General features: G+C 44.0%; 1 protein-coding gene and 1 pseudogene across 2 annotated transcripts in view; both read left to right on the top strand.

The window, feature by feature from the left end:
• The window catches only part of LOC106571395 (cation-independent mannose-6-phosphate receptor), a 42,966-nt gene extending 20,993 nt beyond the window's left edge, over nucleotides 1-21,973 (top strand). Inside the window, exons 19-48 of one of the 2 annotated variants that reach the window (XM_014144438.3) lie at nucleotides 62-238; nucleotides 347-448; nucleotides 577-678; nucleotides 4,470-4,644; nucleotides 6,172-6,345; nucleotides 6,500-6,649; nucleotides 6,796-6,971; nucleotides 7,157-7,244; nucleotides 7,364-7,573; nucleotides 7,683-7,813; nucleotides 7,927-8,030; nucleotides 8,141-8,271; nucleotides 8,462-8,658; nucleotides 8,911-9,037; nucleotides 9,267-9,398; nucleotides 10,284-10,546; nucleotides 11,097-11,312; nucleotides 11,452-11,601; nucleotides 11,755-11,913; nucleotides 12,104-12,308; nucleotides 12,682-12,834; nucleotides 12,943-13,177; nucleotides 13,350-13,486; nucleotides 13,668-13,785; nucleotides 14,231-14,377; nucleotides 15,583-15,767; nucleotides 16,022-16,208; nucleotides 19,128-19,289; nucleotides 19,426-19,495; nucleotides 19,666-21,973. In XM_014144438.3, the coding sequence (XP_013999913.1) occupies nucleotides 62-238; nucleotides 347-448; nucleotides 577-678; nucleotides 4,470-4,644; nucleotides 6,172-6,345; nucleotides 6,500-6,649; nucleotides 6,796-6,971; nucleotides 7,157-7,244; nucleotides 7,364-7,573; nucleotides 7,683-7,813; nucleotides 7,927-8,030; nucleotides 8,141-8,271; nucleotides 8,462-8,658; nucleotides 8,911-9,037; nucleotides 9,267-9,398; nucleotides 10,284-10,546; nucleotides 11,097-11,312; nucleotides 11,452-11,601; nucleotides 11,755-11,913; nucleotides 12,104-12,308; nucleotides 12,682-12,834; nucleotides 12,943-13,177; nucleotides 13,350-13,486; nucleotides 13,668-13,785; nucleotides 14,231-14,377; nucleotides 15,583-15,767; nucleotides 16,022-16,208; nucleotides 19,128-19,289; nucleotides 19,426-19,495; nucleotides 19,666-20,100 (4,998 nt within the window). In that variant the 3' untranslated portion in view covers nucleotides 20,101-21,973. Of the gene's footprint in view, nucleotides 1-61; nucleotides 239-346; nucleotides 449-576; nucleotides 679-4,469; nucleotides 4,645-6,171; nucleotides 6,346-6,499; nucleotides 6,650-6,795; nucleotides 6,972-7,156; nucleotides 7,245-7,363; nucleotides 7,574-7,682; nucleotides 7,814-7,926; nucleotides 8,031-8,140; nucleotides 8,272-8,461; nucleotides 8,659-8,910; nucleotides 9,038-9,266; nucleotides 9,399-10,277; nucleotides 10,547-11,096; nucleotides 11,313-11,451; nucleotides 11,602-11,754; nucleotides 11,914-12,103; nucleotides 12,309-12,681; nucleotides 12,835-12,942; nucleotides 13,178-13,349; nucleotides 13,487-13,667; nucleotides 13,786-14,230; nucleotides 14,378-15,582; nucleotides 15,768-16,021; nucleotides 16,209-19,127; nucleotides 19,290-19,425; nucleotides 19,496-19,665 lie in introns of both variants that reach the window. The other variant, XM_014144437.3, reaches the window with a different exon arrangement.
• Nucleotides 21,974-22,693: 720 nt separating this feature from the next.
• Nucleotides 22,694-25,828, top strand: LOC106571523 (solute carrier family 22 member 2-like; annotated as a pseudogene).
• The last annotated feature ends 1,992 nt before the right edge of the window (nucleotides 25,829-27,820 follow it).

Raw genomic sequence — 27,820 nt, 5'->3', positions numbered from 1 at the left:
TGTCTTAGTACTGAACTGTAGCCCGATGTGATTCTGGTCTTTCTCTGTGTGTTGTCTTCAGGGCATTCTGTCTGAAACGGTGTCTGTCAGTAACATGGGCCTGGCTAAGAGAGGTCCAGTGATCGAGGAGAAGGACCGCCTGCTGCTGGAGTACACAGGCGGCTCCAAGTGCATCTCAGATGGACTGAAACTCACCTACACCACACGTATCCACCTGGTCTGCTCCAGAGGGTCTGTGGTAAGTGAAATTACATATTTATAGACCACTGTGTCAAAAAAATCTATATCATAAAGTCTGTCTATGATTTTAAGAGTGAGATGTGCCTGTATTTATTTGTATCTACAGTCGTCCGGCCCTCGTTTCCTCAATTATGGAAACTGTACTGCCAACTTCATGTGGGAGACTGGGGCAGCTTGTGCCATCAGTACTGCTGATGACAAGAACAAGGTGAGTTGTTGCATTCCACATCAACTTGAAGCGAATGTTTATCTCTAAAGTCTTTAGATCTTCTGTTATAGATTTGGTGAGGTGTCGTCAATGATTTTTAAATGTTTCTTTGTTCTATTCTATGGCAGACCTGCTCTGTGAGGGATCCCAACACCGGCTTTGAGTTCAATCTGCATCCTCTGTCCTCCAAGACTGGCTACAAGGCTGAGGGGAATGGGAAAACTTTCGTGGTAAGTCACTAGGCATGTTCACCTGTCCCTTTCAAGATGATTCGATATGTATCTAGATGCATGGGCTCAGATACGATACAGGAACGATACGTTTTAGTTTGAAACCGTTCAGTTTGATTAGAAGTACAAATCAATGAGATACGATTCGATGCACTAACATTTGTTATATAAACGCATTCATTTTCCATTCTAAATTCAGCTGGATCTCTGTGTGTGGTTGTGATGAAACTGGGCATCTACCACCCCGAAATCACCACATCCACTAAATAATTTTAAAAAATTCCAGATTAAAAGGTTTTGAGCTAGTAATGTATCAATATTTATCTTTACAAATTAGCTATGATATAGCCAATGAATATATAGTACAACTTTGGACTTCACCCCTGTTTCAAAATCAAATGGCAGACCGTTTGGAAGTTTTCTTTTCCCCCACATGGACCACGCAGTGAGTGTAGAAAAAGTGATTGTTGTCCTCGTTATGAAATGATCAACTTGACCCTGTGTGTCTAAAAATGACCATGTACAGTACCAGTCAAAAGTTTGGACACACCTACTAATTACAGGGTTTTTCTTTATTTTTACTGTTTTCTACATTGTCGAGTAATAGTGAAGACATAAACTATGAAATAACACATATGGAATCATGTAGTAACCACTTTTTAACAAATCAAAATAGATTTGAGATTCTTCAAAGTCGCCTCGCTTTGCCTTGATGACAGCTTTGCACACTCTTGGTATTCTCTCAACCAGCTTCATGAGGTAGTCACCTGGAATGCATTTCAACTAACAGGTGTCCCTTGTTAAGTTGTGGAATTTCTCTCCTTAATGCGTTTGAGCCAATCAGTTGTGTTGTGACAAGGTCGGGGTGGTATACAGAAGATAGCCCTATCTGGTAAAAGACCAAGTCCATATTATGGCAGAACAACTCAAATAGGCAAAGAGAAACGACAGTCCGTTACTTTAATACAAGAAGGTCAGCCAATGCGGAAAATTTCAAGAAGTTTGAACGTTTCTTCAAGTGCAGCTGCAAAAATCAAGTACTATGATGAAACTGGCTCTCATGAGGACTGCCACAGGAATGGAAGACCCAGAGTTACCTCTGCTGCAGAGGATACGTTCATTAGAGTTAACTGCACCTCAGATTGCAGACCAAAATAAATGCTTCACAGAGTTCAAGTAACAGACACATCTCAACATCAACTGTTCAGAGGAGTCTGCGTGAATCAGGCCTTCATGGTCCAATTGCTGCAAAGAAACCACTACTTAAGGACACCAATAAGAAGAAGAGACTTGCTTGTGCCAAGAAACATGTGCAATGGACACAAGACCGTTGGAAATCTGTATTTTGGTCTGATGAGTCCAAATTTTAGATTTTTGGTTCCAAATGCTGTGTCTTTGTGAGACGCAGAGTAGGTGAATGGATGATCTCTGCATGTGTGGTCCCCACCGTGAAGCATGGAGGAGGTGTGGGGGTGCTTTGCTGATGACACTGTCAGTGATTTATTTAGAATTCAAGGCACACTTAACCAGCATGGCTACCACAGCATTCTGCAGTGATACTCCATCCCATCTGGTTTGCGCTTAGTGGGACTAATTTGTTTTACAACAGGACAATGACCCAACACACCTCCGGGCTGTGTAAGGGCTATTTGACCAAGGAAGAGAGTGATGGAGTGCTGCATCAGATGACCTAGCCTTCACAATCCCCCGACCTCAAACTAATTGAAATGGTTTTGGATGAGTTGGACCACAGAGTGATGGAAAAGCAGCCACCAAGTGCTCAGCATATGTGGGAACTCCTTCAAGACTGTTGAAAAAGCATTCCAGGTGAAGCTGGTGAGAGAATGCCAACAGTGTGCAAAGCCGTCAAAGGCAAAGGGTGGCGACTTTGAAGAATCTCAAATATTAAATATATTTTGATTTGTAAAAAGAAAAGTGGTTACTACATGATTCCATATGTTATTTCATAGTTTTGATGTGTTCACTATTATTCTGCAATGTAGAAAATAGTAAAAATAAATAAAAACACTTTTTATAAACTTTTAACTGGAACTGTACACATATTGTGGATCGGACCCATTTTTTTTACATTTTTGCCTAAAATGACATACCCAAATCTAACTGCCTGTAGTTCAGGACCTGAAGCAAGGATATGCATATTCTTGATACCATTTCAAAGGAAACACTTTGAAGTTTGTGGAAATGTTAAATTAACGTAGGAGAATATAACACATTAGACCTGGTAAAAGATAATATAGTTTTATTTTTGTTCCATATTTGAAATGCAAGAGAAAGGCCACAATGTATTATTCCAGTTTAGGTTCAATTTAGATTTTGGCCACTAGATGGCAGCAGTTCACGTGCAACTTTTTAGACTGATCCAATGAACCATTGTATTTCTGTTCAAAATGTTGTATCAAGTCTTCCCAAATGTGCCTAATTGTTTTATTACATTTTCATGTTCAAAACTGCACTCAATTCAAACAATAGCATGGTATTCTTTCACTGTAATAGCTACTGTAAATTGGACAGTGCAGTTAGATTAACAAGAATATAAGCTTTCTTCCCATATCAGATATGTCTATGTCGTGGGAAATGTTCTTTTTACTTACAACCTCATGCTAATCACATTAGCGCACATTAGCTCAACCGTCCCGCAGGGGGACACCGATCCTGTAGAGGTTTAAAGCAAAAATGATTGCTGATGGTGAACCCGAACAATCAAAATAAAATCTAATTTACCCTAAGCCCCGATCAGCAGGTAGCCTACAGTATATAGCCAGATGAGTCGATCAGCAGGTATGCCACATGGCAAACTCATTCCACAGAGGGCTGAGTGTCTGCGGATTTTCGCTCCTCCCTTGTATTTGATTGATTTATTACGGTCACTAATTACACCCCACACCTGGTTGTCTATGGCTTAATTGGAAGAAGAAGAAAAAAAAAAAACCTGCAGACTCTAGGCCCTCCATGGAATAAGTTTGACACCCCAGAGGTAGGCTATAAAGCCAGATGAGTCGTGTCTCCGTCACTTGCTTAGGCTATTTTAGTCTGGTAAAACACAATTTTCAACTAGGTATTTGAAAACAATAACCTAGCAATAACATTGGTTGTCACTCAACGAATAAAACCTAAAATTGCGCCATTTTACAAACATTTGAATGCTGAAGGTGACATGCGGCCTACCTCTCGTTGGTGAGTGCATGAAGCAGTGCGCAGTTTGACTAGGCTACTGATATTGCCTGGGTTGTTCGGCATGCAAATTGACTTGTAGATCAATGACTGTCAACACATTTACATGCTTAGTTTTACACTGAAGGAGAGGACATATCATTTGTCACAAAAAAATATTGTATTTTCGGGATGTAGAAAGAAGGTAATATGAGCTAAAAAAAAAAAAAATGGTGAACCGCCAATTCGTAACGCTTGAATCGATTTTATGACAGATTTGGATCAGTTTGGGGTCCGCGTAAAAAATTGACCCGGGGATCGATGCATATCCAAGCAGTTTTAGTTCTGTTTCCTTTTAACTTCTCCACACAGTGGCAGGTTGTAGCCTCTGGCCTGCATAGCAGAAATGGCACATTCCCAGAAATGTTGACTAATGTCCATCGTCCCTGTCAAATATGTCATAAAATCAACTAAAGTGAATCCATTTCCCAGGCTAGCTCTGGCTTCCAGTTCCTGAGTTGACTTCTGTTGCAGTGAAATGTACACATTGTTTGTGTAGTAGTGTTTTTGGGCACTGTGCCTGACTATATGACACTGTCGTCGTCGTCCCCCCCCCCCAGGTGAATATCTGTGATGAGGTGGCAGAGTGTGGGAAGGACCAGGGGAAGCCTGTAGCTGGCTGTGAGCTGGACCATGACCTGGTTGTTGGTCCTGTGGGAGTGGAGAGATCTCTACAGTACTCTACTGACGGCCTGCTCACACTCACATACAAAGGAGACCTGGACAGGCCTACAGGTACAGTCAATGGACCCAGTTATCTTCAATCAACACGGCTGCTCCCTTCAACATAAATGCATAATTTGCACAAAAATCATCGTACACACAGTGTTATATAATAGAGTTGCACATTACAGCAATATTAGCATTGCTGCCTAAGAAATGGAATCCATATTTTTTTGCATGCTATATCCTGCATTTCTCAAACATTCTTTGACTTAAAGAGATTTGCCAGAAGTTTTGTATAATTTCCGCCAGTAGTTTTGAAAGTAGCACTCATGAGCCAAAACAGGCCAAAATAGTGTACAATTGTCTACAACGTCATTGTTCTTGAGCCTCTGTAAGGTGTACCAAAAGAGAGTTAAAAAAACAAAAACAATGTAGTGTGCATGTTGAGCTCACCCTGCAACCTCATTGGACAATACTGGGCTGACCTGATCCCTCCTCCCACTTTAACCTTGCAACCTCATTGGACATCATTCCACCTGCCAATCAACATTGTCCATCACGTTTGGGATTGGTTGACAATTATCTTCTAAATGTATTTGTGTGGCTACAATGCCATCTTTAAAAAACATGAGTGGCGCACACCCAGAAAAATGTGTTTGTGTTCGACTAACGGCGAAAGAAAGTCGCACACTCCATATATAAACTGCCAGCAATTTAATGGGTATTTACCAACGTTTCGGCATCACTTGTGAAGGCATAGTGAATACTTGAACCAGGTTATGTAGACAAACAGTGCAATTAGTGCAACCAACGACAATAGTGAGGGGTGTGTCATAATGATTTAAGTTAATTAAAATAAATTAGTGAAACTTAAAAAAAAAAATATATATATATTTATTTATTTATTAGTTTATGGCATATTAAATATATTACGATATTGTTATCATATAGAAACATAATGGAATATTGTACATCATATTAGCATCAACATACATTATTGTTTAATTAAATTTCACATAATTGATTCGTATTTCATTTAATATTTGTTACATGTAATCTTTTGGTTCAACCTTAATGTATAATGAGCATCATCAACAGGGGAACATATTAGGTGTACGCTAACAAGCTGTAGAAATAATATATTCATTTATAGGACTTGTTCATAAAAGAAAGATTTGTTCATAAGGGCCTGAGATCAAAGTCAATATTCAGACCACTAGGGGTCAATGTTTTTAGATATGATATCCAGTAAGCCTCCCTTTGTAGTAGTAGGATCTCGATGTTACCTCCTCTCCTTGGTAAAGCAACACTCTTGCTTCAGAGCGCAAGTTTATTACATGACAGGAACGAGCACATAGATCTCATGCGCGACATGTCAGGTTAGAATGTAAGGATTCTGTACCTTTTTCCGCTGGAAGAGGACTGTAGATCGTTTATTATGCATGTATGAGCCATACATTGACACGTTGAGTCCAAAACGAGAGGTTTTAAAAAAATAATAACTTAGTTTTCAATCCTCTGGAAAATCCCTTTTTAATGAGTCAGTTCATAAGCATTTGGTCTGATAACTGTCCTGATTCCTCCGTTCTCCCCCAGGCACCAGGGACACCTTCACCATTAGTTTTGTGTGTGACCAGGACGCCCACCCTGGCACTCTGAAACTGGTCCGAGAAGAGCTCAGCTCATCTACACACGTCACCCATGATGTCTTCTTTGAGTTCTCCACAGCCCTGGCATGCATCCCTGCCCCTGTGGACTGTCAAATCACTGGTAGGAACAACACTGTCAATGTCTTCAAAACAGTATGGATGTCTTCAGTACGTCTCTAACGAGGCATATATCACTCTATCCACCTTAACAAACTCTGGTCATAGAAATGGGTATTTTCATTAATTGAAAGACGTTGTTTGTCCTTCCATTTTAGATTCCCATGGTAACGAGTATGACCTGAGTCACCTGAGCAGAGACAGTGAAGACAGTCCCTGGGTGGCCATCGACACGGCTGAACAGGCTAAGAAACGCAGCTTCTTCATCAACGTGTGTAAACCTCTGCCTCCAGTCCAGGGCTGCCCCGGTGAGTCACACACCATGAGCCTATGTTGATATGCCAGCCAATGAGGAGGAATACCTCTGTGCTGTACCATCAGTTTAGCATTGCTCTTGACAATTTTTAGCTTTGTGTTTTAACTCCTGTACATGCATCTATGTGTGCATCTGCAGCGGGCCTCTTGGGTGCATGTGGCACCATGGAGGGTAAAGGTGTGAACCTGGGCTACGTCCAGTCTAGCCCCCAGGTGGCCTCTGACGGCTCCATCAGCATTGTCTACCTCAACGGGGACCGCTGTGACACAGACCACTACTCCACACGTATCATCTTCCAGTGTGACGACAACCCTGTGAGTAAAATACACGCATCTTGTTCTCTATGGGAATGCTCTTCCATGTTATGGCCATAGAGTTGGTGTACTTATCAATGGCAGGAATCTGTGTGAAATTTTACTTATTGATGTTACTGATCCTATTACCATATATTTCCCCTCCTAATACCTATATTTTTCTTGGTTGGTTCCTTTACTAATAGGGTTCTCCTGTTTTTGACCGCCAAGACGGCTGTGAATATGTGTTCATCTGGAGAACCTCCGAGGCATGCCCTCTCACCAGTGCTCAGGGTAGGCTTGAAAGAAGAGGCTGCCATGTTTAATGTTGTGGCTCTGACTAAGACTGTTACTTCTCTCCACTAGTGTCATCATCATGCTCAAGTTAACTCTCCTCTCCCTGACTCCTGCAGGTGAAAACTGTAAAGTCAAGGACCCCAGAAGTGGCTACATGTTTGACATGAGTTCCCTGTCAGGGAAGGACTACATGGTGAAGAGTGGCCAGTACCAGTACCACTTCTCTGTCTGCGGGGGGCTTCAGAAAGGGATCTGCACAAACAAAGACACAGGCAGTGACCAGGTGTCAGTCTGTCAGGTGGAAGGCAGCACCCACAGAATTGCCGGTATGTAAACCTGTATCAAATACTTGGTCTTTAAAAAAGCTTTGATTTTGGTTTGTTAGTAACTGATCAAAAACCTCAGGCATGTTGCTTTTGTTTTATAATGTATTAGGCATGGCCTCACAGACTCTGAGCTATGTTGGAGAACAGCTGGTACTCAACTACACTGGTGGGGAGACCTGCCATAGGATCTATCAGAGATCCACAGCGATCTACTTCTCCTGTCATCCTAAAATGAACCCTGTGAGTCTGAGCGAAGCGAAAGAGGAAACCTCTAATGCAACTTCTCTGCTTGTCCCAAAGTGTGCTTGGATGTGGTAGTTACTCGGGTTGTTTTGTGTTGTTTCTGCCTATAGGGGGTGCCAGAATTTATCAAGGAGACTGCAGAGTGCACCTATCTCTTTACCTGGCGTACAGCTCTTGCCTGTATCCCTGTCAAAACTACCAGCTGCTCTTACCAGTATGCATAGTCATATTATATTCTATTCTATTCTGGGAGCCCTCTTCCATCCACAACCTCTTTCTCCCAGACAATGACTGATTGTCTCCTATCTTTATTCTTCCTCACAGAGATTCTAATGGAAAGTCGTACGACCTCTCCTCTCTGGCCCTGAACACCAGAAACTGGGTGGTGGAGTCCAGCACTGAGAAGCAGGAGCGCTACTACATCAATGTCTGCAAGTCTCTGGTGCAACAGGGGGGTAAGTGCCTATCCTCAACACCAGCATCCTTTAAATGAAGGACACTGGTGGCGCCTATATCCTTTTTATTTCCCCATTTGTGTGAACAAATATCAACATTCTCATAAAGTCTTCATTCACAATTTGAATGTGGTGCAATTATGCTCACCTTCTGAACCATGGGATACATATTTATTTCCTCATGTTGTAGGCTCCTGGAAGTGTCCGTCCAACGCAGCGTCCTGTCTGAAGAGTGAAGAGCATTATGTGAGTCTGGGAGAGGCCGAGTCTGCCCCACAGTGGGACCAGAACATCCTTGTACTCAAGTACACCAACGGAGAGATGTGTTCCGGTGGACAGAGGAATAAGAGCACCATCATACGCTTCAAATGTGACCGGGACAAAGTGGTAAGGGATTATAGACATCACACACATGCAGATACACACACAATTACGCATAAACACAAATATGCCCACGCACAGATATGCACACACACAATAGGTAGAGCATGGCGTTTGCAATGCCAGGGTTGTGGGTTCGATTCCCACGGGGGACCAGTATGAAAATGATTCCACTCACTACTGTAAGTCCCTCTGGATAAGAGTGTCTGCTAAATGAATAAAATGTAACTGAGTAGACGGACTGTGTTTCTGCCCCAGGACTCAAGACCAACCCTGATCATGGCCATAGAGGACTGTGTCTATACCTTTGTGTGGTTCACTGCAGCCGCCTGCCCCCTCAACAGCAGCCAGCATGGCGACTGCAGAGTCACCAATCCAGTCACCGGTGAGTGCCATTCCCACGCACAGCCACTGAAAACTGAAAGACCGCTGCCTGCACTAAAGTATTTGCAATTAGTATAATTATCATTCTTGATTATCATTCTCATAGAATCTCGGTGCAGTAGTCAAGCACATGACCGCAAAGAGTTACTGAGAAACTCCTCCATGTGCTATAGTTAAAAAAAATGTTTGGACATGTGTATGTATGTACTGTGTTGCCCTCCTGAACCCAGGCCACCTCTTTGACCTGAATGGACTAAGCCAGGAGGGAGGCTACACTGTGTATGACAACATGGACCCTAGGAAGATGTTCAGGCTCAACGTGTGTGGGGAACTGGCCAACGCAGGCTGTGGTCCAGACACAGGTAAGACCATATTCTATCTCATAAGCTCTGGGTTGGCTGGGAAAGCTCTAATACTGGTCAAAGCCAGATCCCCGCAGGAATCAATCAACAGGCCTGCCAATGTGTCTGCCATCCAGCAGTGATCAGCTTACTGAGCCATGGACCAGACAGGGGTCCCAAGACGACTGTGTAGAAATTAAGCAGACTCTTCTAGACGATGTTAGTTTATTCAGCGGTATTTTGTAATCGGTCTGTGGCTCTGCTTTAGACTCAGGACTGTGAGGCTGGTTCTCCAATATGTTACCTTCCTGGGAGAAGATAAATAGATATTCATTCACATGCGACATTTTGAAATGAAAAAAGCTAACAAAAAATGTGGCGCAGTGGTCTAAGGCACTGCATCACGTGCCTTAGACCCGGTCGTCACTACAGACCCGGGTTCGATCCTGGGCTGTATCGGGAGTCCCATAGGGCGGTGCACAATTGGCCCAGCGTCGTTTGGGGAGGGTTTGGCCGGGGGGGTTTTACTTGGCTCATCGTGCTCTAGCGACTCTGTGGCGGGCCAGGCGCCTGCAGGCTGACCTCGGTCATCAGTTGAACAGTGTTTCCTCCTCTGGCTTCCAGGTTAAGCGGGCGGGTGTTAAGATGCTAGGTTCGGCGGGTCATGTTTCGGAGGACGCATGACTCGACCTTCGCCTCTCGAGCCTGTTGGGGAGTTGCAGCGATGAGACAAGATCGAAAGTAGGGAGAAAAAGGGTGTGAAATACAAAATAAATATATATAAAAAAAAAACTGAATCCTTGTGCAGAAATTCGCGAAATTGAGGGCGTAGACTTGAGTTTGATCGACGTAGACAGTCTGTTCAGTTGCTTATGGTAAAGTAGTTGTTTGTGTGTGAAGGTGCAGGTGTGTGTATCAAGGAGCCCAAAAGTGCTCTGAGTGGCGGGCGGGCCAGCAGGAAGCTGTCATACCTGGACCAGGTGGTGGAACTGACCTATGAGGGCGGGGCTGTGTGTGCAGCCAACCCCGCCATCACACACAAAAGTATCATCAGCTTTGTGTGCAAGGCCCACGGAGAGGCCAGTACGGGGCCAGTACTGGTGGACTCAGACAAGAACACGTGCACACACTTCTTCTCCTGGCACACGCCCCTGGTGTGCGAACAGCAGGTAATTACAAGTGTTTTTTTCCCAATTCCAAAACAACCCATAGCCTCATACTCCCTAGACTGAGTATAACTGAAAAGATTGGATAGACGTAAGTAATATGGCAATTTGCATTACCTAGACACTGATTGATAGGTGGAATTTCTTTAATAGTGCTTACCAGTCATGCCATACATATCCGGCAACCAGTGAGCCCTTGATGTAAAGTCATTTCAAACAAGTCAATGTGCTGCTCATCTATTGTTACTGATGTTAACTGACTGTCTGTGTTGAATAACCAAACTACATGGATGTGCTGCTTTACCCAGGTGACTGAAAGATTTTCTTAATACATAACGTTTAATCTGCTGAATGGTACATCTTGAGGAATTACCTCAACTGACATCTTATTGAGGTGTTCAGATCTCAACCAACAGCTGTTAACTTTCTATTCAAATTTGGTATACTGTATTGGGTGTATTATATCTAAAAGGCTATTTAATATGTAAACATCTGATGTATCTTTTTTCTTTGCTAGCCCCCATCGTCTCTCTCTTTCATGATGTTTCCATAGGTGAAGTGTTCAGTCCTGAACGGCTCTACCCTCATCGACCTGACTCCTCTGATCCATGTGACGGGCTACTACATGGCCACAGACGAGGACCTGGTGGACAACGACCAGTCCCCTGACTTTTACATCAACATCTGCCAGCCCCTCAACCCCATCCCTGGGGTCACCTGTCCCCCAGGGGCCGCTGTCTGCATGGACCCTGACGAGGGGCCCCCTGTAGTGAGTCACACGCAGAGAAACGCATGCACACCCCAACACGCACACAGCAGAAATGAAGACTCTTTAATAGTATTCCCTCTGTGTTTACAAACCAGCATGCTCAAGGATTTCTCTCTCTGTGTCTCTCTCCTACTAACAGGACATTGGTCGAATCACTTCCACCCCGGAGTTCAACAGCATGACCAATGAGGTGTCAATCACCTTCAACAGCACCACCACCTGCCCCTCTGACTCCACCCAGAACTACACTTCCACCATCCTGTTCACCTGCCAGAGAGGCCTGGAGCTGGTCAGTACCACAGGTTTCACAGATGGCGTGTCTATATATTAGAGACCTTTTCTTTCATTGTCGTCTTTTCTCACTGATGGTTCTTGTGTTGAAAGATGGCAAAAATAGAGGTAATGCCTTTGCAGAATGAAAGCCTCTTTCCTGTCCCCCCAGGGCTCGCCCCAGATGATCAGGAAGCAGGACTGTATGTATGTGTTTGAGTGGGCCACTCCGCTGGTCTGTCCTGATGCCACTCAGACCAGTGTCTGTAACCTAACTGACTCACAGCTGCAGTTCACCTTTGACCTCTCACCCCTCTCTGGGGAGATCCAGGTGGGTTGACCATTCATATGTGGCCTCTTACCCTCGATATACCTACTTCTATTATAGCTACTTAGCTAATCTATGCATTAACACATAGTTGTCCATGTATTAGGTGGACAGGGCTTTCTTTCTAAGTAGTTATTCTTCTTTTTCATGATGCATTTCATCCTTGTTGATACCCTTTGTCTTTCTCTTCCAGGTGCCCGGCGTCGGTTCAGAGACCTATAAGATCAATGTGTGTGGGGCGGTGACGGACCCCAAATGTAAGAACAGTGCAGTGTGTGTGCAGTCGCCGGGCGGATCAGCATTCTCCTATGGCATTAGCCAGGCCATGACTATGGACTACAAACATGAAGAGCAGGCTGTCATTATGCAGTACAGAGGAGGAGACATCTGCCCAGCAGGTTAGACAGTTCTCAGTCAGTCCTGCCTCTGAGTCTATGACCAAGTCGCTAATGACACCCATATGTATGTATGTATGTATGTATGTGTGTGTGTGTGTGTGTGTGTGTGTGTGTGTGTGTGTGTGTGTGTGTGTGTGTGTGTGTGTGTGTGTGTGTGTGTGTATATATACACATATATATATATATATATATGTGTGTGTGTGTGTGTGTGTGTGTGTGTGTGTGTGTGTGTGTATGGTGTTATTTAAGATGCGACCTATGATGCCTTGATGAGGTGTTTATCAACCTTTTGTGGTGTTGTATCCCAAAGTGAAGCTCATTTCAAACAAAATATAGTGTGTTTTTTTATTGATGTACATGTTTTCCTTTTCAGTGACTGAGAATGGGGAGGTGTGCGTGTTTCCCTTTAACTTCCTGAAGAAGTCGTACACAGCGTGTACAACCGAGGGCAAGATCGGTGGGAGACTCTGGTGTGCCACCACCAGCGACTTTAACAAGGACAGGAAATGGGGATTCTGCGCTAATGGTAATTACTGGTCGAAGCAATGCTTTTAGGCTATCTTGTATAATGTGGAACAGAGTTGGCTCTGGACTTAACTGTGCTCAATACTGCTGTGTGCTGTCTCCCTCTCAGTTACAGGGAAGAGGCAGTCGTCCATCCTGTTCACCTGTGACCAGTCAGCCGGCCACGGCACCCCAGCGCTTCTCAGTGAGACAGGAGGCTGCGCTGCCACCTTCCAGTGGAGAACCACGACTGTATGCCCACCCAAGAAGATGGAGTGTAAGCTGGTGAACCAGCACCAAACTTACGACCTGCGCACCCTCTCCTCTCTCACAGAGCCCTGGAAGTTCAGCCACAACAAAATGGCGTATGTTTAGCTTTTCCCTACTCCTTCTCTATCTTCCTCTCTCCCTCCTACTCCTCTTCCGTTCTGTCTTTTTCTCCCTCTGTACAACTTGATGATGAGTGAACATGCACAGTAGTGGCAAGCTGTTAGAAAAAAACCTATTTGAACTTTAGCTTGGTTGTGCGATCTCCAGGTACTATATCAACCTGTGCCAGGGGATCCATGGGGGCCTGCCAGGCTGCCCTGAGGGAGCCACGGTGTGCCGGAGGACCAGCGAGGGTAAGACCCAGACCCTGGGCCGTGTCTACACCCAGAAGATGGCCGTCTCTGGTGGGTCTTACAGCTCCGTCACACCCACACCTTAGCAGGACTGGAGGAAACTCTTTCAAAATTGGAATGCCATGTGTTACGTTTCACATTGTTCTTCGGCTTGTGTGTTTGTGTCCCAACCCACTAAAATAAGCTGTGATAGACATATTGCCTCAACCTTAACCAACCCTCCCTCTCCCAGATAAGAAGATCCTAGTGAGCTACACCATGGGAGACACTGTGTGTGGAAACGGCCTCAAGGCCAAGACAGTGGTCCAGCTGACATGTGGTCCTAATATAGGCCAGCCCAAGCTGCTGAGGTGAGTGGGCTGTAAGCAGTTAGCTTGGGAGAGCCTCCTCGCCTGTAGCCTTGTCCCAGATCTGTTTGTGACATATAACCAACTGCTATGGTTGTTGGCTATACAGCACAAACAGATCTGGGACATGGCCATCTCTCCTACAGAGGAAAGCCAGCTAGCCTCCAGTCAGCAACTAAAATGTAGACCTGAGGGCAAAACAAACTTATTCAACGCAACAATACTAGGAAAAGTTACTGAATGATCAAGTTGAAGAGGCACTTTAACCTCCTTTGTAGTTGAAAATTTACAATTGAAATGTCCATTTTAAAGTCTTGAACTTCATGTTTATTTTTCTAGTTCAACTTTTCCATTCATTTGTCGCTCTTTCAAGGATTTCTGTTAACGCTCACACAGACACATATACTGTACACACACTCTGACTAAATGTCTGTGTCTCTGTGCTTAGCGTGGATGAAGCCTCATGTGAGTTTGTGCTGGGCTGGGAGACTCGTGCGGCATGCGCTGCTCAACAACGTGAGGTGGTGATGGTCAACGGAACTATCAAAGTCCCCGATACAGGGGCCAACTTCAGCCTGGGGGCCCTCTACTACAGGTGACACCTCTCACCACCAACACAGTTCAATCAAGCAACTTTATTGTCACAACAACCCAGGCCACCTCTCCATTCTAGTCCCGTGTAGCTCAGTTGGTACAGCATGGTGCTTGCAACGCTAGGGTTGTAGGTTTGATTCCAATGGGAGACCAGTATAGAAAAAAATCTGCAATCTTTTTTTGTAACGGTCATACAGCTAGAGTTAAACAATTAACCCTGACCATATTATATTCACACCTGTTATGAGTCAAGTTCATGTGCTGAGCCGAAAACATGTATTTTTAAACATGTTATCTTCCAGGTCATTGAGATCATAGGTCAAAGCATAGAATTGGAATACTAGAATGGAGATGAACCTTCTTATGATGGTCCAAAGATCAGCCATGTTTGTCAGGGAGCTGGTCAACTATGGTTTTGCCAGTGCTGTGAAAAGATAGTGTCATGAATGTGAATCATTTATTTTCACTGTATGTGTATTAACCCGCTAGCTAGCCAGCCAACATGTTTTAGAGGAATGATTCCATAAATGTTTCAAATTTAACTCCCAATAAGCCAACATTCCATTCAAACAATGCAGTCAATTCACAGCCATACACTGGCTCAAATCAGTTGATGACAAGACTTTGACAAGTTGTAAATGCAACAAATAATCATATAATAGCACTCACGGCTTTACAAGAAAACAAAATCTGTAATATTTATGGTCTGTTTACATATATTCTAGAGACTATTTATACAAAAATTGTGAATAAAATCTGTATAAACTATATTTATAATTCCACCAAATTTCTGATATATCACATGCCTTAGTTTTATTTTCCTGCATAAGTAAAAGCAGGAAATGCATCACCTATGCCTACTGCCATTCATTCCAATTAGACTGGTTTTGGATTTCTCCCTGACTAAGATGGCTGCCATTTTGGCCCCATTGTGGAACTTTGAGGGTTTATGACAAGGCCTCTAGTAATTTAATATGATCTCTATGGGTCAAAGCCTCTTATGTCCTAAACGGTCAAATGTTGCTCTGGCCTATTAACTGCCTGAATGCCTATTACAACACCAGTGGGCCTCTGATGCAATTGAACCTCTCTACAGTTGCAGCAGGGAACATAAAACAAACATTTAAAAATGTACTAGAGGGAAGATAAAATAAGCCTTTTATGAATGTACTCAGGCCAGGTTTTTTGTCCGTCTGTCCACTGTAGGCTCCACCAGGCCTCTGGGGACATTCGCTCCAATGGGGACAAGTACATCTATGACATTCAGCTGTCAGGCATCACCGACAGCTCCTTCTCCATGTGTCTCGGGGCCAACATCTGCCAGGTGAAGATCAACGGAGACTACAGTAGGAAGATCGGCTCCTCCAGCAAGGCCAAGTACTACATCAAAGGTAAGACGTGAGCTAGACACAGGTTTACTCCAAAGTGGTCTGGGCCTTTGGGGAATACAGTATGGGTGGGTTTGGAGCGTGGTGTTGAACATCCTCAGTGCCTCACCTTGCACTTATTAAAGATCAGACGGATGTCAACATCACTCACAAGATACAGTAATTGGTAATCAAGTATACTTACATTGACGTCAATGACTCAACGAGCTCACTCCATTAAGCTGCTTGTGATTGACGGATGGACTCGTTCTCCTCAGGTGGTAACCTGGACGTGCTGGTCCCATCGGAGTCTGTGTGTATGCGGGACAATTCCAATACGGTGTCGTCGGCCATCTTGTTCCAATGTAACCCCTCAGCCGGGGAGGGCATCCCAGAGTTTCTGTTGGAGACGGACGGATGCCAGTACCTCTTCATCTGGCACACCTCCACTGTCTGTGGCCTAGTGTGAGTCAACAACTCCACACACAGATATCAGGATAGTGTTCAGTTGTTCCAAAAAAGGAGAAAATGCTTTGAAACAAAGTACTACCTGAAGTTGGCCTATAAAAAAAGCTTTTCAACTTCAGCTTTAAAGCGCTTACTTCCATTTAACCCTTTCACGCGTGAGTTCCAAATATCTCTAACGGTCGCCCCAGCGTGAGTTTTTTTATGCACGTGATGTTCGAACGTTCTCTCCATTCCAGGATGTGATTGTTCCATAAACAACAACACTGAATGGCTCAGAGTGGGAGTGAGAGGTTACCGTGATTGACTGCCTAAATGCGCAATTTGTATCAATAAATCACTATCAAAAAAGGTTTTGTGTGGTATTATTGATATACACTGCTCAAAAAAATAAAGGGAACACTTAAACAACACTTAACTCCAAGTCAATCACACTTCTGTGAAATAAAACTGTCCACTTACGAAGCAACACTGATTGACAATAAATTTCACATGCTGTTGTGCAAATGGAATAGACAACAGATGGAAATTATAGGCAATTAGCAAGACACCCCCAATAAAGGAGTGGTTCTACAGGTGGGGACCACAGACCACTTCTCAGTTCCTATGCTTCCTGGCTGATGTTTTGGTCACTTTTGAATGCTGGTGGTGCTTTCACTCTAGTAGTAGCTTGAGACGGAGTCTACAACCCACACAAGTGGCTCAGGTAGTGCAGCTCATCCAGGATGGCACATCAATGCGATCTGTGGCAAGAAGGTTTGCTGTGTCTGTCAGCGTAGTGTCCAGAGCATGGAGGTGCTACCAGGAGACAGGCCAGTACATCAGGAGACGTGGAGGAGGCCGTAGGAGGGCAACAACCCAGCAGCAGGACCGCTACCTCCGCCTTTGTGCAAGGAGGAGCACTGCCAGAGCCCTGCAAAATGACCTCCAGCAGGCCACAAATGTGCATGTGTCTGCTCAAATGGTCAGAAACAGACTCCATGAGGGTGGTATGAGGGCCCGACGTCCACAGGTGGGGGTTGTGCTTACATCCCAACACCGTGCAGGATGTTTGGCATTTGCCAGAGAACACCAAGATTGGCAAATTCGCCACTGGCGCCCTGTGCTCTTCACAGATGAAGCAGGTTCACACTGAGCACATGTGACAGACGTGAGAGAGTCTGGAGACGCCGTGGAGAACGTTCTGCTGCCTGCAACATCCTCCAGCATGGCCGGTTTGGCGGTGGGTCAGTCATGGTGTGGGGTGGGATTTCTTTGGGGGGCCGCACAGCTCGCCAGAGGTAGCCTGACTGCCATTAGGTACCGATATGAGATCCTCAGACCCCTTGTGAGACCATATGCTGGTGCGGTTGGCCCTGGGTTCCTCCTAATGCAAGACAATGCTAGACCTCATGTGGCTGGAATGTGTCAGCAGTTCCTGCAAGAGGAAGGCATTGATGCTATGGACTGGCCCGCCCATTCCCCAGACCTGAATCCAATTGAGCACATCTGGGACATCATGTCTCGCTCCATCCACCAACGCCACGTTGCACCACAGACTGTCCAGGAGTTGGCGGATGCTTTAGTCCAGGTCTGGGAGGAGATCCCTCAGGAGACCATCCGCCACCTCATCAGGAGTATGCCCAGGCGTTGTAGGGATGTCATACAGGCACGTGGAGGCCACACACACTACTGAGCCTCATTTTGACTTGTTTTAAGGACATTACATCAAAGTTGGATCAGCCTGTAGTGTGGTTTTCCACTTTAATTTTGAGTGTGACTCCAAATCCAGACCTCCATGGGTTGATAAATTGGATTTCCATTGATTATTTTTGTGTGATTTTTGTTGTCAGCACATTCAACTATGTAAAGAAAAAAGTATTTAATAAGATTATTTCATTCATTCAGATCTAGGATGTGTTATTTTAGTGTTCCCTTTATTTTTTTGAGCAGTATATTTACTATTTTATTTACGTTTTTCAATTACCCGTGATAAATCATGCGTTCCGATTTTTGCATAAATTGTAAAGGGCGCATAGTATGTGTGTAAAATAATGTTTTGAAGGTTGTACTGATTATGATGAGCTAAGCTAATTCCAGCTTTGTGTATGGAGCCATGTTTGTTGACATACAATGCATTCTGGGTTTCACTTGATCGTCTGTCGGACCAAAGATGCTATAACAAAATGAGGTGAGTAAGGGTTCACTCATTTTTTGAGAACTTCAGGAAGTGAATGTGGGATGTGAATGATGGTAGACCACACCCCTTCAACAACTCATCTTGTCTTCTCTTATTATCTTCGGTTTCTGTGAGCTAAAAAAGCATGGCTGCACGCTGAAACTAATCGTCGGATTACTTTCGATTTCTAGAAAGTGTTTTACTCAATTATTTTGATCAACGGTGAGCTCACCCGTGATGTGATTAATTGTACATAGTAATTGCTATTGGCTAATTCATAGTGTAGTTTATGTCAGCCGAGAGTTAGAAAATATGACCGCTTGTGTTGCGTCAATCTTTCCTCAGCGCTAGGACAAATGTAGCCTACATTTTTCCGGTTAGGATGATTTGTCTTATGCTATAGATACTTCTGTGAATATCTGAACATTGCATCCAAAAATAAACTGCTCACATTCTGGACATAACTTTGTAAGGACTGTGTTTGTGTAAATAGTTTCTGAAAAAAGTGTGGCCAGCTCAAATGTTGATTGTTGCGTCATTCGAAACTGGCCGTTCTAATGAGCATTCTAAATGAGTGTTCTAATCACACGGGGTGTGATCGTACGCTTCAGGGACCACTGTAGAACGATCACACCCCGTGTGATGGTTCGTGTGAAAGGGTTAATTCTATTACCAGTCCATACATTGAATTGGACTTTGAATTTGAATGAAAGATGCTGTATAAGGTAGATGTGTGACATTTTGTCTGGTGTGCCGTACAGAACTGTGGACACCTCCGAGTCCAAGCAGACTGATGATGACGGAGAGGAGGACCATAGGGCCTTGTCTGGGAGGAGCCAGGCTGTGGGGGCGGTCCTGAGTGTGCTATTGGTTGTGCTGACCATCTGTCTGCTGGTTCTGCTACTTCACAAACGAGAGAGGAGGTAGAGACATCTCGCATAGGGGCCACTAGCATAGGGGCTATAGATACTAATTTGAATACAGCTTCAGTGTGTTTTGGTCATATGGTACATGCATCCTATTTCTTTTCATCTTTTCCTAAATCTTTTCTATTTCCAGGGAGCTGGTTATACAGAAAGTGATTGGATGTTGCAGGAGAGGAAACCCTGTTTCTTATAAATACTCCAAGGTATCCACATCAATAAACCCTGTAGTACAGTACAGATCAAACCAACCAGCTACAGTATATAGTCTCTTCAATTCTGTTTATATTTTAAAGTAATTGATTCCATGTCAATGATGGTGTGGTGAGTTCCCAGTGCTGAATCTTCTCCCCTGTCTGTCTGTTTGTCCCTGCAGGTGACCATGGATGATGAGGGAGGGGACGATGAGATGGAGTGGCTGATGGAGGAGATGGAGGCCCCAGCCATGTCCTCTCGCCTCGGGAAGGAGGGCCAGGAGAACGGCCACATCACCACCAAGCCCGTCAACGGCAACGCCCTGCGCTCCTTCTCCCTGGACGAGCAGGAGGACAGTGAGGACGAGGTCCTATCTGTCCCCGGGGTGCGTGTCCACGGTGGTCGGACCACTCTACGGCCCTCGAGCTCCAGGACCCGCACTTCAGGACCCCTCCGCAGCGCCCTGCTGGAGGAGGAGAGTGATGAGGACCTGGTGGGGCTCCTGGAGGACAGGGGGAGGAGGGGAAGGGCCAAGCCTCACCGTGGCGACAGCCCCCCCCACAGGAAACAACAAGAGCCCCAGGATGACAGCGATGAGGACCTGCTGAGAGTGTGAGGGACTCCCCATTCTCCCGTCCACCTGAACTAATATCTCTCTCTTACTCTTTCTCTCTCTCTTACTCTGAATGTCTCCGCACAACGACGACAACGCAAGAAAGCATAAACCCTTAGAGGCATTTTGTTTATTTTGTAAAGGGAACGATGCAGAATATCTGTTGGCTGTTTACAGTTTTAAAGAGCAGATTTTTGGGGGGGGCCCCTCTTCGAAAGGAAGTCGATGCCTTCCTGATGAGTGTTTTCATCAATTAATTGTTTTTGTACTGTTTGATTTATTTAATTTATGTATATAGGTAATGGAATTGTATTTTGTCACTTGCATCTTCCTGAGAATTGCTTATTCAAGTTTTTTATTATTTAATTTTGTGGACTGATTTGCTCTGTAAAACTCTATACTGCTAACCTTGCCAGGATTGGACATGATTGGCCTCTGTGTGAATGGATTGTTGTGAAAATGGAAAATAAGTTATTGGGAAAACAGGGACTTGAAACTGTGTTGCTCAAACCATGACTCATTGGTACATGAGATTCTTAGGTTGTATTTTTTTTTAGAGTTCCCTAAATCGTATTTATTCAACAACAGTATATCAAATCATCATGTGGTTTTGTACTTGCACTCCATATGTACCATATGTATCACAGGCACAGCTAGTTGCTGTATCTGTTAAATGCTATAAATTAACTCTGCTTCTAGATGTTGCCTTGTCAAAGTTATGACCTAAGTTTATTTGAAAAGGGATGTTTTCTGTAGAGCTGAAACTCACTTTTTGCCAAATTGCATGTGCTATCCCTCATAAACGGAAGTCATGAAAGTTGTAGCTAGTGCCATTAAAGATGCAATGTATTTGTGAGCTTGAGATCCCCTTTTCGGTCTTACTCAGCCATATCTATCCCTTGCAGACTCTTTACTGGGTCTATAGCAGAAATCACAGTATTACCTTTCTGGGAAAATATGGATTATTTGAAATTAATTTAGCATTTATCAGTTGGCACACACAAGTACACAAACACCAGTACACAAATCACATGTACACAGGCAGTCACTTATTCCACTCTCATGTATCTGCAGTTGGGACAATGTCTCATATTAATGTCAGTGGTACAGAACAGTAATTAGAAAAAGCTTTTGAGGTGGAACTTGCCTCACTAACCAGTCTGGCTACAGGATTCTTGTTACCGTTGTCTCTATTTAGACTTCAAATTGGAGAGTTTCTTTGTTATGCCAGTGTTTATCACCAGTGTTGAAGCTAATGTTCACACACTTAGCAAGCCGCTGGCCATAGCAACCTTATCCGTAAAATAATGGTTCACCTTTCAGGGTATTTATTAAGGTTTCTAGCTGCACAGGTTATTAAGAGGAGAACAGCAGAAAAACTTCACAATGTTGTGCGAGGTTATAAAATGTATCTAATTTTGCATTTATTTTCATAAGTTTCCACACCTCCAAGATCATGAATTGAAATTGTGACATAACTGCACAAAGGCTAATATTTAAAACAGACATTACTGTAGAAGTCAGATGAAAAAAAGAGATGTCTTCAGGTACTTTGATATGGGGAAAGGGCACTTTCTACCTTTCTTCAGGAGCGATGAAAAGTAATCCTGTATGGTAGTAATGTGAAGGAAATCCTTGCTCATTGTATAATGTCTAGGTCTGCTGTAAGCTCCAAAGCACGTCTGCTTGGTTCATCTGTGTGGGTATGAATCATGGGAAAAGGAGCTCCATTCTGATGAGTTGGTACTTTTGGAGGTGATTTGGTTCTTGTATGTTATTTTCTCAAACATGTTTTACTGCTTTTTGTCTGTTTTCATGTTTAAATTTTGATGTAAAAATGTTAGCATTATTTCAATAAAAAAAGAGCTCAGCTGTCTGTCACTGTTGCTTCTATTAAAGAGTAACACCATTTAGCACTTCCAGGATTGTGGAGATTTGACTAAGGTTACTCTGAAAGGTCATCAGGTTGATGCATTTAGTGAACAGAACCTCAGAAGTCTCAGTACTGTACACCAGTACTGTATGTTTCCCTAGTCATAAATCACTGAGGCTTCAAAAGGGAAATGTAAGGTAGACCTACATTTCTGTAAGATCAATCATTCTTTTGACCGTGTTGACTTTCCACTGTAAACTTAAAGTGACAAAAACACAGTTGAGACGTATTCAGTTTTTACAATTCAGTAAATATTGACCAAAATGAAATGGACATAATGGCATGATTAAGTAACATGTAATTGAGTGGGCAATGCATCTAGAACTCACCAAGACCAGGTAAAATCAAGACAAATATACATACAGTAATGTATACTGTAACAATTAACATTTTGTGGTTTGTGATGGACCATCAATGAATGTGTTATTGGATTTGGCCCTTTATCAAACCAAACACAGATTATTAAAGAATTCTGTAGAGTTCAATTGCAAGATCCCCATGACGTCTGAAGCCTGCTCTAGTGAACGTGTCTAAATGCATCGTCGATCACTGATAGGTCAAAGGTCAACCTCTGTTGGACCTTAGATTGTTTTCACACTGTTGAAAAACCATGGTCAGGTCTTTCTGCAGTCACAAATGTCTTAGTGTCTGAAAACTGCAACCATGTACTTGTACACTTTTGATGACAACCTAGAGGAGGCGGGCAAGCTAGGGCGATCCCAGAAGTGAATCATTTCCCTGCTCTGTATGGTCTCCATGCCATGGGTCTACGTAGGCATTATGTTCCAGGGGTTCACCCCAGAGCATTGGTGCCGGAACTCAGGGGTGAGTCAGATCCGGCAGAGCTGTGGCTGGAACCTGATGGACGCCAGAAAGATCACGGTCCCTCTGGTCAACACCTCAGGAGTGCTGGTCCACAATCAGTGTGAGCAGTTTGACCTGGACTGGAACAATACGGGTCTGACCTGTGACAACCCAGAGTCTGACCTCACCGACGCCCACCGCAGCAAAGCTCCCATGACCTCCTGCAAAGAAGGCTGGGAGTATGACTACGAAGGCAGGCAGTCCTTTGTGACCGAGGTGAGAACTTTATGAAATATTCATGAATTATATGTTCAATTTTAATTGAATGTCAGAACAAAGAACTGATTAAAATGGCAGTGAATGATAAGGTATTTGTGAATTTCAGTTTGACCTGATGTCTGGGTGGTGGACATTCCAGGCGACACTCAACGTGGGCTTCTTCATAGGCAGCATAGCCATTGGATACATGGCTGACAGATACGGAAGGCTATGTGGGTCAGACAGAAGATCCCACCAGTGCAGATTTCTTACTGACTTAATGAGAAAAAGTGAAGGAAAATGGACTTGCTAAAAGAGAGTGAACCCTGAATGAAAGACATACCCTTCTGAAATACTATGTGCAGAGATGGAAAAATGAAATTTTGAATTTCCATCCTCTGGGTATTCCTTTTTCTCCTTCATTTTAGATTTGGCAGAAAGAAGAGCTTGTTAATGTCCAACCTCATTAATGGGATTTTGGGAATCCTTGTAGCATGGTCTCCAAATTGAGTATCCATGCTGGTCTTCTGAGCATTCTATAGCATTCTATGGCTTTTGTGTCAAGGGAGGGTGGCTGGATATGTCCTGAGTATGACAACATTGCTTTTTTAAACAATGTCTAAAACCTTAACATTTTAATTATAATTTTACATTTCAAATTGTAGTTTTAGAAATTGTAGTTGTAATAATCACATCATATTGCACTTGTGGAGATAATACGTCAGTCACAACACTTTTGACTATAGCATCATGTCAGAGACTTCCTCTCTCGTCCATAGGTATCCTCTGTGTCCTGTCCTTATGCCCTGCTCCTACCCCCTCTCCTCAGTCACTGAGCTGATAGGAGTAGAATACAGGAGAACTGTGGGAGTTGTCTACCAGATGTTCTTCAGTGTGGGAATTCTCATCCTGCCACTCACCCCCTACTTCATCAGACTGGCATTGGCTGCAGGTGATCACTGCACCTTACATCCTCTTCCTGTCCTACTACTGGTAAGACCTGGAACTGCCTCATACTGTAGATATTCAGGTAGATATTTGTTTGTGTGTTTCATGTATTCAAGATTTTTATATAGAAATTTCTATTCTGGCTTCCAGGCTGATCCCAGAGTCTCCAATATGGCTTCTCTCTCAGCACAATGCAAAGAAAGCTGTGGAGATCACTGAGGCAATAGCTAAAGAAAACAAGAAAACCCTCTCCAGTAACATTGAGGTGAGTAATTAGTGCTTTGAAGAGCATATCAAATTGAAGAAACGAAAGAATGCTGCAGTTACTGAAATGTAGTTTGATATTACACACATTTGGCTGATGTATCGTACAGACACTCACAGACAGCCCTGCATGGTAAACTAGATTGAAGAATAACTTTCATACGCTACTGTGTCTTACGTACAATGAGAGACGGCAATGCCAAGACCTCAACTGTCTCATTCATGGACCTAATCAGAACTCCAAACATGAGAAAACACATCTTCATCCTTACTAGTTTCAACTGGTAAACCTTTTCCACAAACAACAAGAAAATATCAAGAACTATAATAGCCTTATTAATCACAACTATACGGTTTCCTTTACGGTCACTTAGATCCCTCAGTAAATAACTTGTGTCTTTCCTCCAGGTTCACAAGTGCTATTGTCTACCAGGGTCTTATTATGCACCTCGGAATTCTGGGGGGAGACGTATACATTGACTTCCTGATCTCTGGCCTGGTGGAGTTCCCTGCTGCCTTTCTCATCCTCTTCACCATCGACCGTATTGGACAGCGTCTTCCCTTTGCTACGGCCAACATTGTAGCTGGAGCATCTTGCTTCACCACTGATATGATCCCTGAGAGTGAGTCTATGTCTATTGTCTATGATAACATTGATGTCAAATAACAATGACCTGCCAGGTTGAATGTGCATTAAGTTATTTTCTTTCTCTCATTTACAGGTATGTTCTGCTTCAGAACAGTTGTGACCTGCATTGGCCGTTTGGGCATCATCATGGCTTTTGAGATGCTGGTGTTTGTAAACAATGAATTGTACCCCACCTTTGTCAGGTAAGGTTTACCAGGGGGGCACAGAAAACAACAATATACAAATAAATAGCACCACATGGTTGCATCACACAACATTGACAATCAGCATAACATAAAGTTCCGTTTAAAGCTAAAATTCCAGACAGTGATAGTATTGTTTCTCTCCTAAGGAACATGGGTGTGTCAGCGTGCTTCACTCTGTGTGACAGCGGAGGCATCGTGGCCACATTCCTTCTCTACAGGCTGGCTGTCATCTGACTGGAGCTGCCACTCATCAGCTTCGGTACCTAATTGCAATGTGAGAACATGATTATACACAAGCATTATTAACTTGTAACACATCAATGCTGTATGAAGATGGAATCTTTTACTGTACCAGTATCTGAATATCTTGAGTTTGAAACTACTCCCGGTTTAACTCACTAAAATCTAGCGTAATTTGGTCAGATGCTTGATTAAGATGCTACCAATTACCAAAGACATTGATAGTCTATCCACAAGAGATTAGCTTGAAACTTATACTTTTGGCTCATAAAGCCTCAAGCACAGCTACTTAGGGAATGTTTTCTAGAGACAGGCGGGCACTTATATGCTAATGGTGATAAGTCTTTGTGACAAGGGGCCCTTGTGTTTGTGGCTGGAGCTTTGGTCTCGCTGTTGTCTGAGACCAAAGGTTTACAACTTCCTGACACCATTGAGTTCCCAGATAAGTGAGATTTCTATACATCAGTTTCTTTCTTTTCTTTTAATTTTACCCCATTTTCTCCCCAATTTCGTGGTATCCAATTGGTAGTTACAGTCTTGTCTCGTCGCTGCAACTCCCGAAGGTCGAGAGCCATGCGTCCTCCAAAATACGATGCAACCAAGCCGCACTGCTTCTTGACACGATGCCCGCTTAACCCGGAAGCCAGCCACACCAATGCGAAACACCGTACACCTGGCGACCATGTCAGCGTGCATGCGCACGGCTCACCACAGGAGTCGCTAGAGCGCAATGGGACAAGGACATCGCTGTCGGCCAAACCCTCCCCTAACCTAGACGACGCTGGGACAATTGTGCGCAGCCCCATGGGTCTCCCGGTCGCGAGCCTTGACTTGAACTAGGATCTCTAGTGGCACAGCTAGCAACTGCGATGCAGTGCCTTAAACCACCTCGCCACTCGGGAGGCCCTTATATAATGTTTCTATTATTTTTATAAGCGAATGCGCTGAAATATCATGCTTTCAAACAAAAGGTTATTGTATTGATAATGTCTGAGGTGAAAAATCTATTCATTGTGTATGGGTTCCTCAAATCAAATCAAATAGAATTGTATTGGTCACATACACATGGTTAGCAGATGTTAATGCGAGTGTAGTGAAATGCTTGTGCTTCTAGTTCCGACAGTGCAGTAATATCTAAGTAATCTAACAATTCCCCAACAAATACCTAATACACACAAATCTAAAGGGATGGAATAAGAATATGTACATATAAATATATGGATGAGAGATGGCCGAGCGACATAGGCAAGATGAAGTAGATGGTATAAGATAGAGTATATACATATGAGATGAATAATGTTTACATATCTTACATTACTCTAGTGGCATTGTTTAAAGTGACTAGTGAGTCTCTATGTAGGCAGTAGCCTCTCTGAGTTAGTGATTGCTGTTTAGCAGTCTGATGGCCTTGAGATAGAAGCTGTTTTTCAGTCTCTCGGTCCCAGCTTTGATGCACCTGTACTGACCTCGCCATCTGGGTGGTAGCGGGGTGTACAGGCCCCGCTGTGACATCAGGTGCTGTAGGTGTCCTGGAGGGCAGGTAGTTTGCCTCTGGTGATGCGTTGTGCAGACTGCACCACCCTCTGGAGAGCCTTGCGGTTGAGGGCGGTGCAGTTGCCGTACCAGGTGGTGATACAGCCTGACAGGATGCCCTCAATTGTGCATCTGTAAATGTTTGTCAAGGTTTTAGGTGACAAGCCAAAATTCTTCAGCCTCATGAGGTTGAAGACGTGCTGATGCGCCTTCTTCACCACACTGTCTGTGTGGGTGGACCATTTCAGTTTGTCTGTGATGTGTACGCCGAGGAACTTAAAACTTTCCACCTTCTCCACTATTGTCCCTTCGATGCGGATAAGGGGGTGCTCCCTCTGCTGTTTCCTGAAGTCCACGATCATCTCCTTTGTTTTGTTGACGTTGAGTGAGAGGTTGTTTTCCTGACACCACACTCCGAGTGCCCTCAACTCTTCCCTGTAGGCTGTCTCTTCATTGTTGGTAATCAAGCCCACTACTATTGTGTCGTCTGCAAACTTGATGATTGAGTTGGAGGCGTACATGGCCACGCAGTCACGGGTGAACAGGGAGTATAGGAGGGGACTGAGCATGTACCCTTGTGGGGCCCCAGTGTTGAGGGTCAGCGAAGTAGAGATGTTGTTTCCTGCCTTCACCACCTGGGGGCGGCCCATCAGAAATTCCAGGGCGATAATCATTTAGTTCAATTATCTTTGCCTTCTTGGGTACAGGAACAATGGTGGCCATCTTGATGCATGTGGGGACAGCAGACTGGGATAGGGAGCGATTGAATATGTCTGTAAACACACCAGCCAACTGGTCTGCACATGCTCTGAGGATGCGGCTAGGGATGCCGTCTGGACCAGCAGCCTTGCGAGGGTTAACACGTTTAAATGTCTTACTCACGTCGGCCACAGAGAAGGAGAGGAGGGA

This window comes from Salmo salar, chromosome 15 (assembly GCF_965601325.2).
Source record: "Salmo salar chromosome 15, fSalSal1, whole genome shotgun sequence".
In the NCBI taxonomy this organism is placed as follows: domain Eukaryota; kingdom Metazoa; phylum Chordata; class Actinopteri; order Salmoniformes; family Salmonidae; genus Salmo; species Salmo salar.
This window is presented reverse-complemented; position numbering and strand designations above follow the sequence as displayed.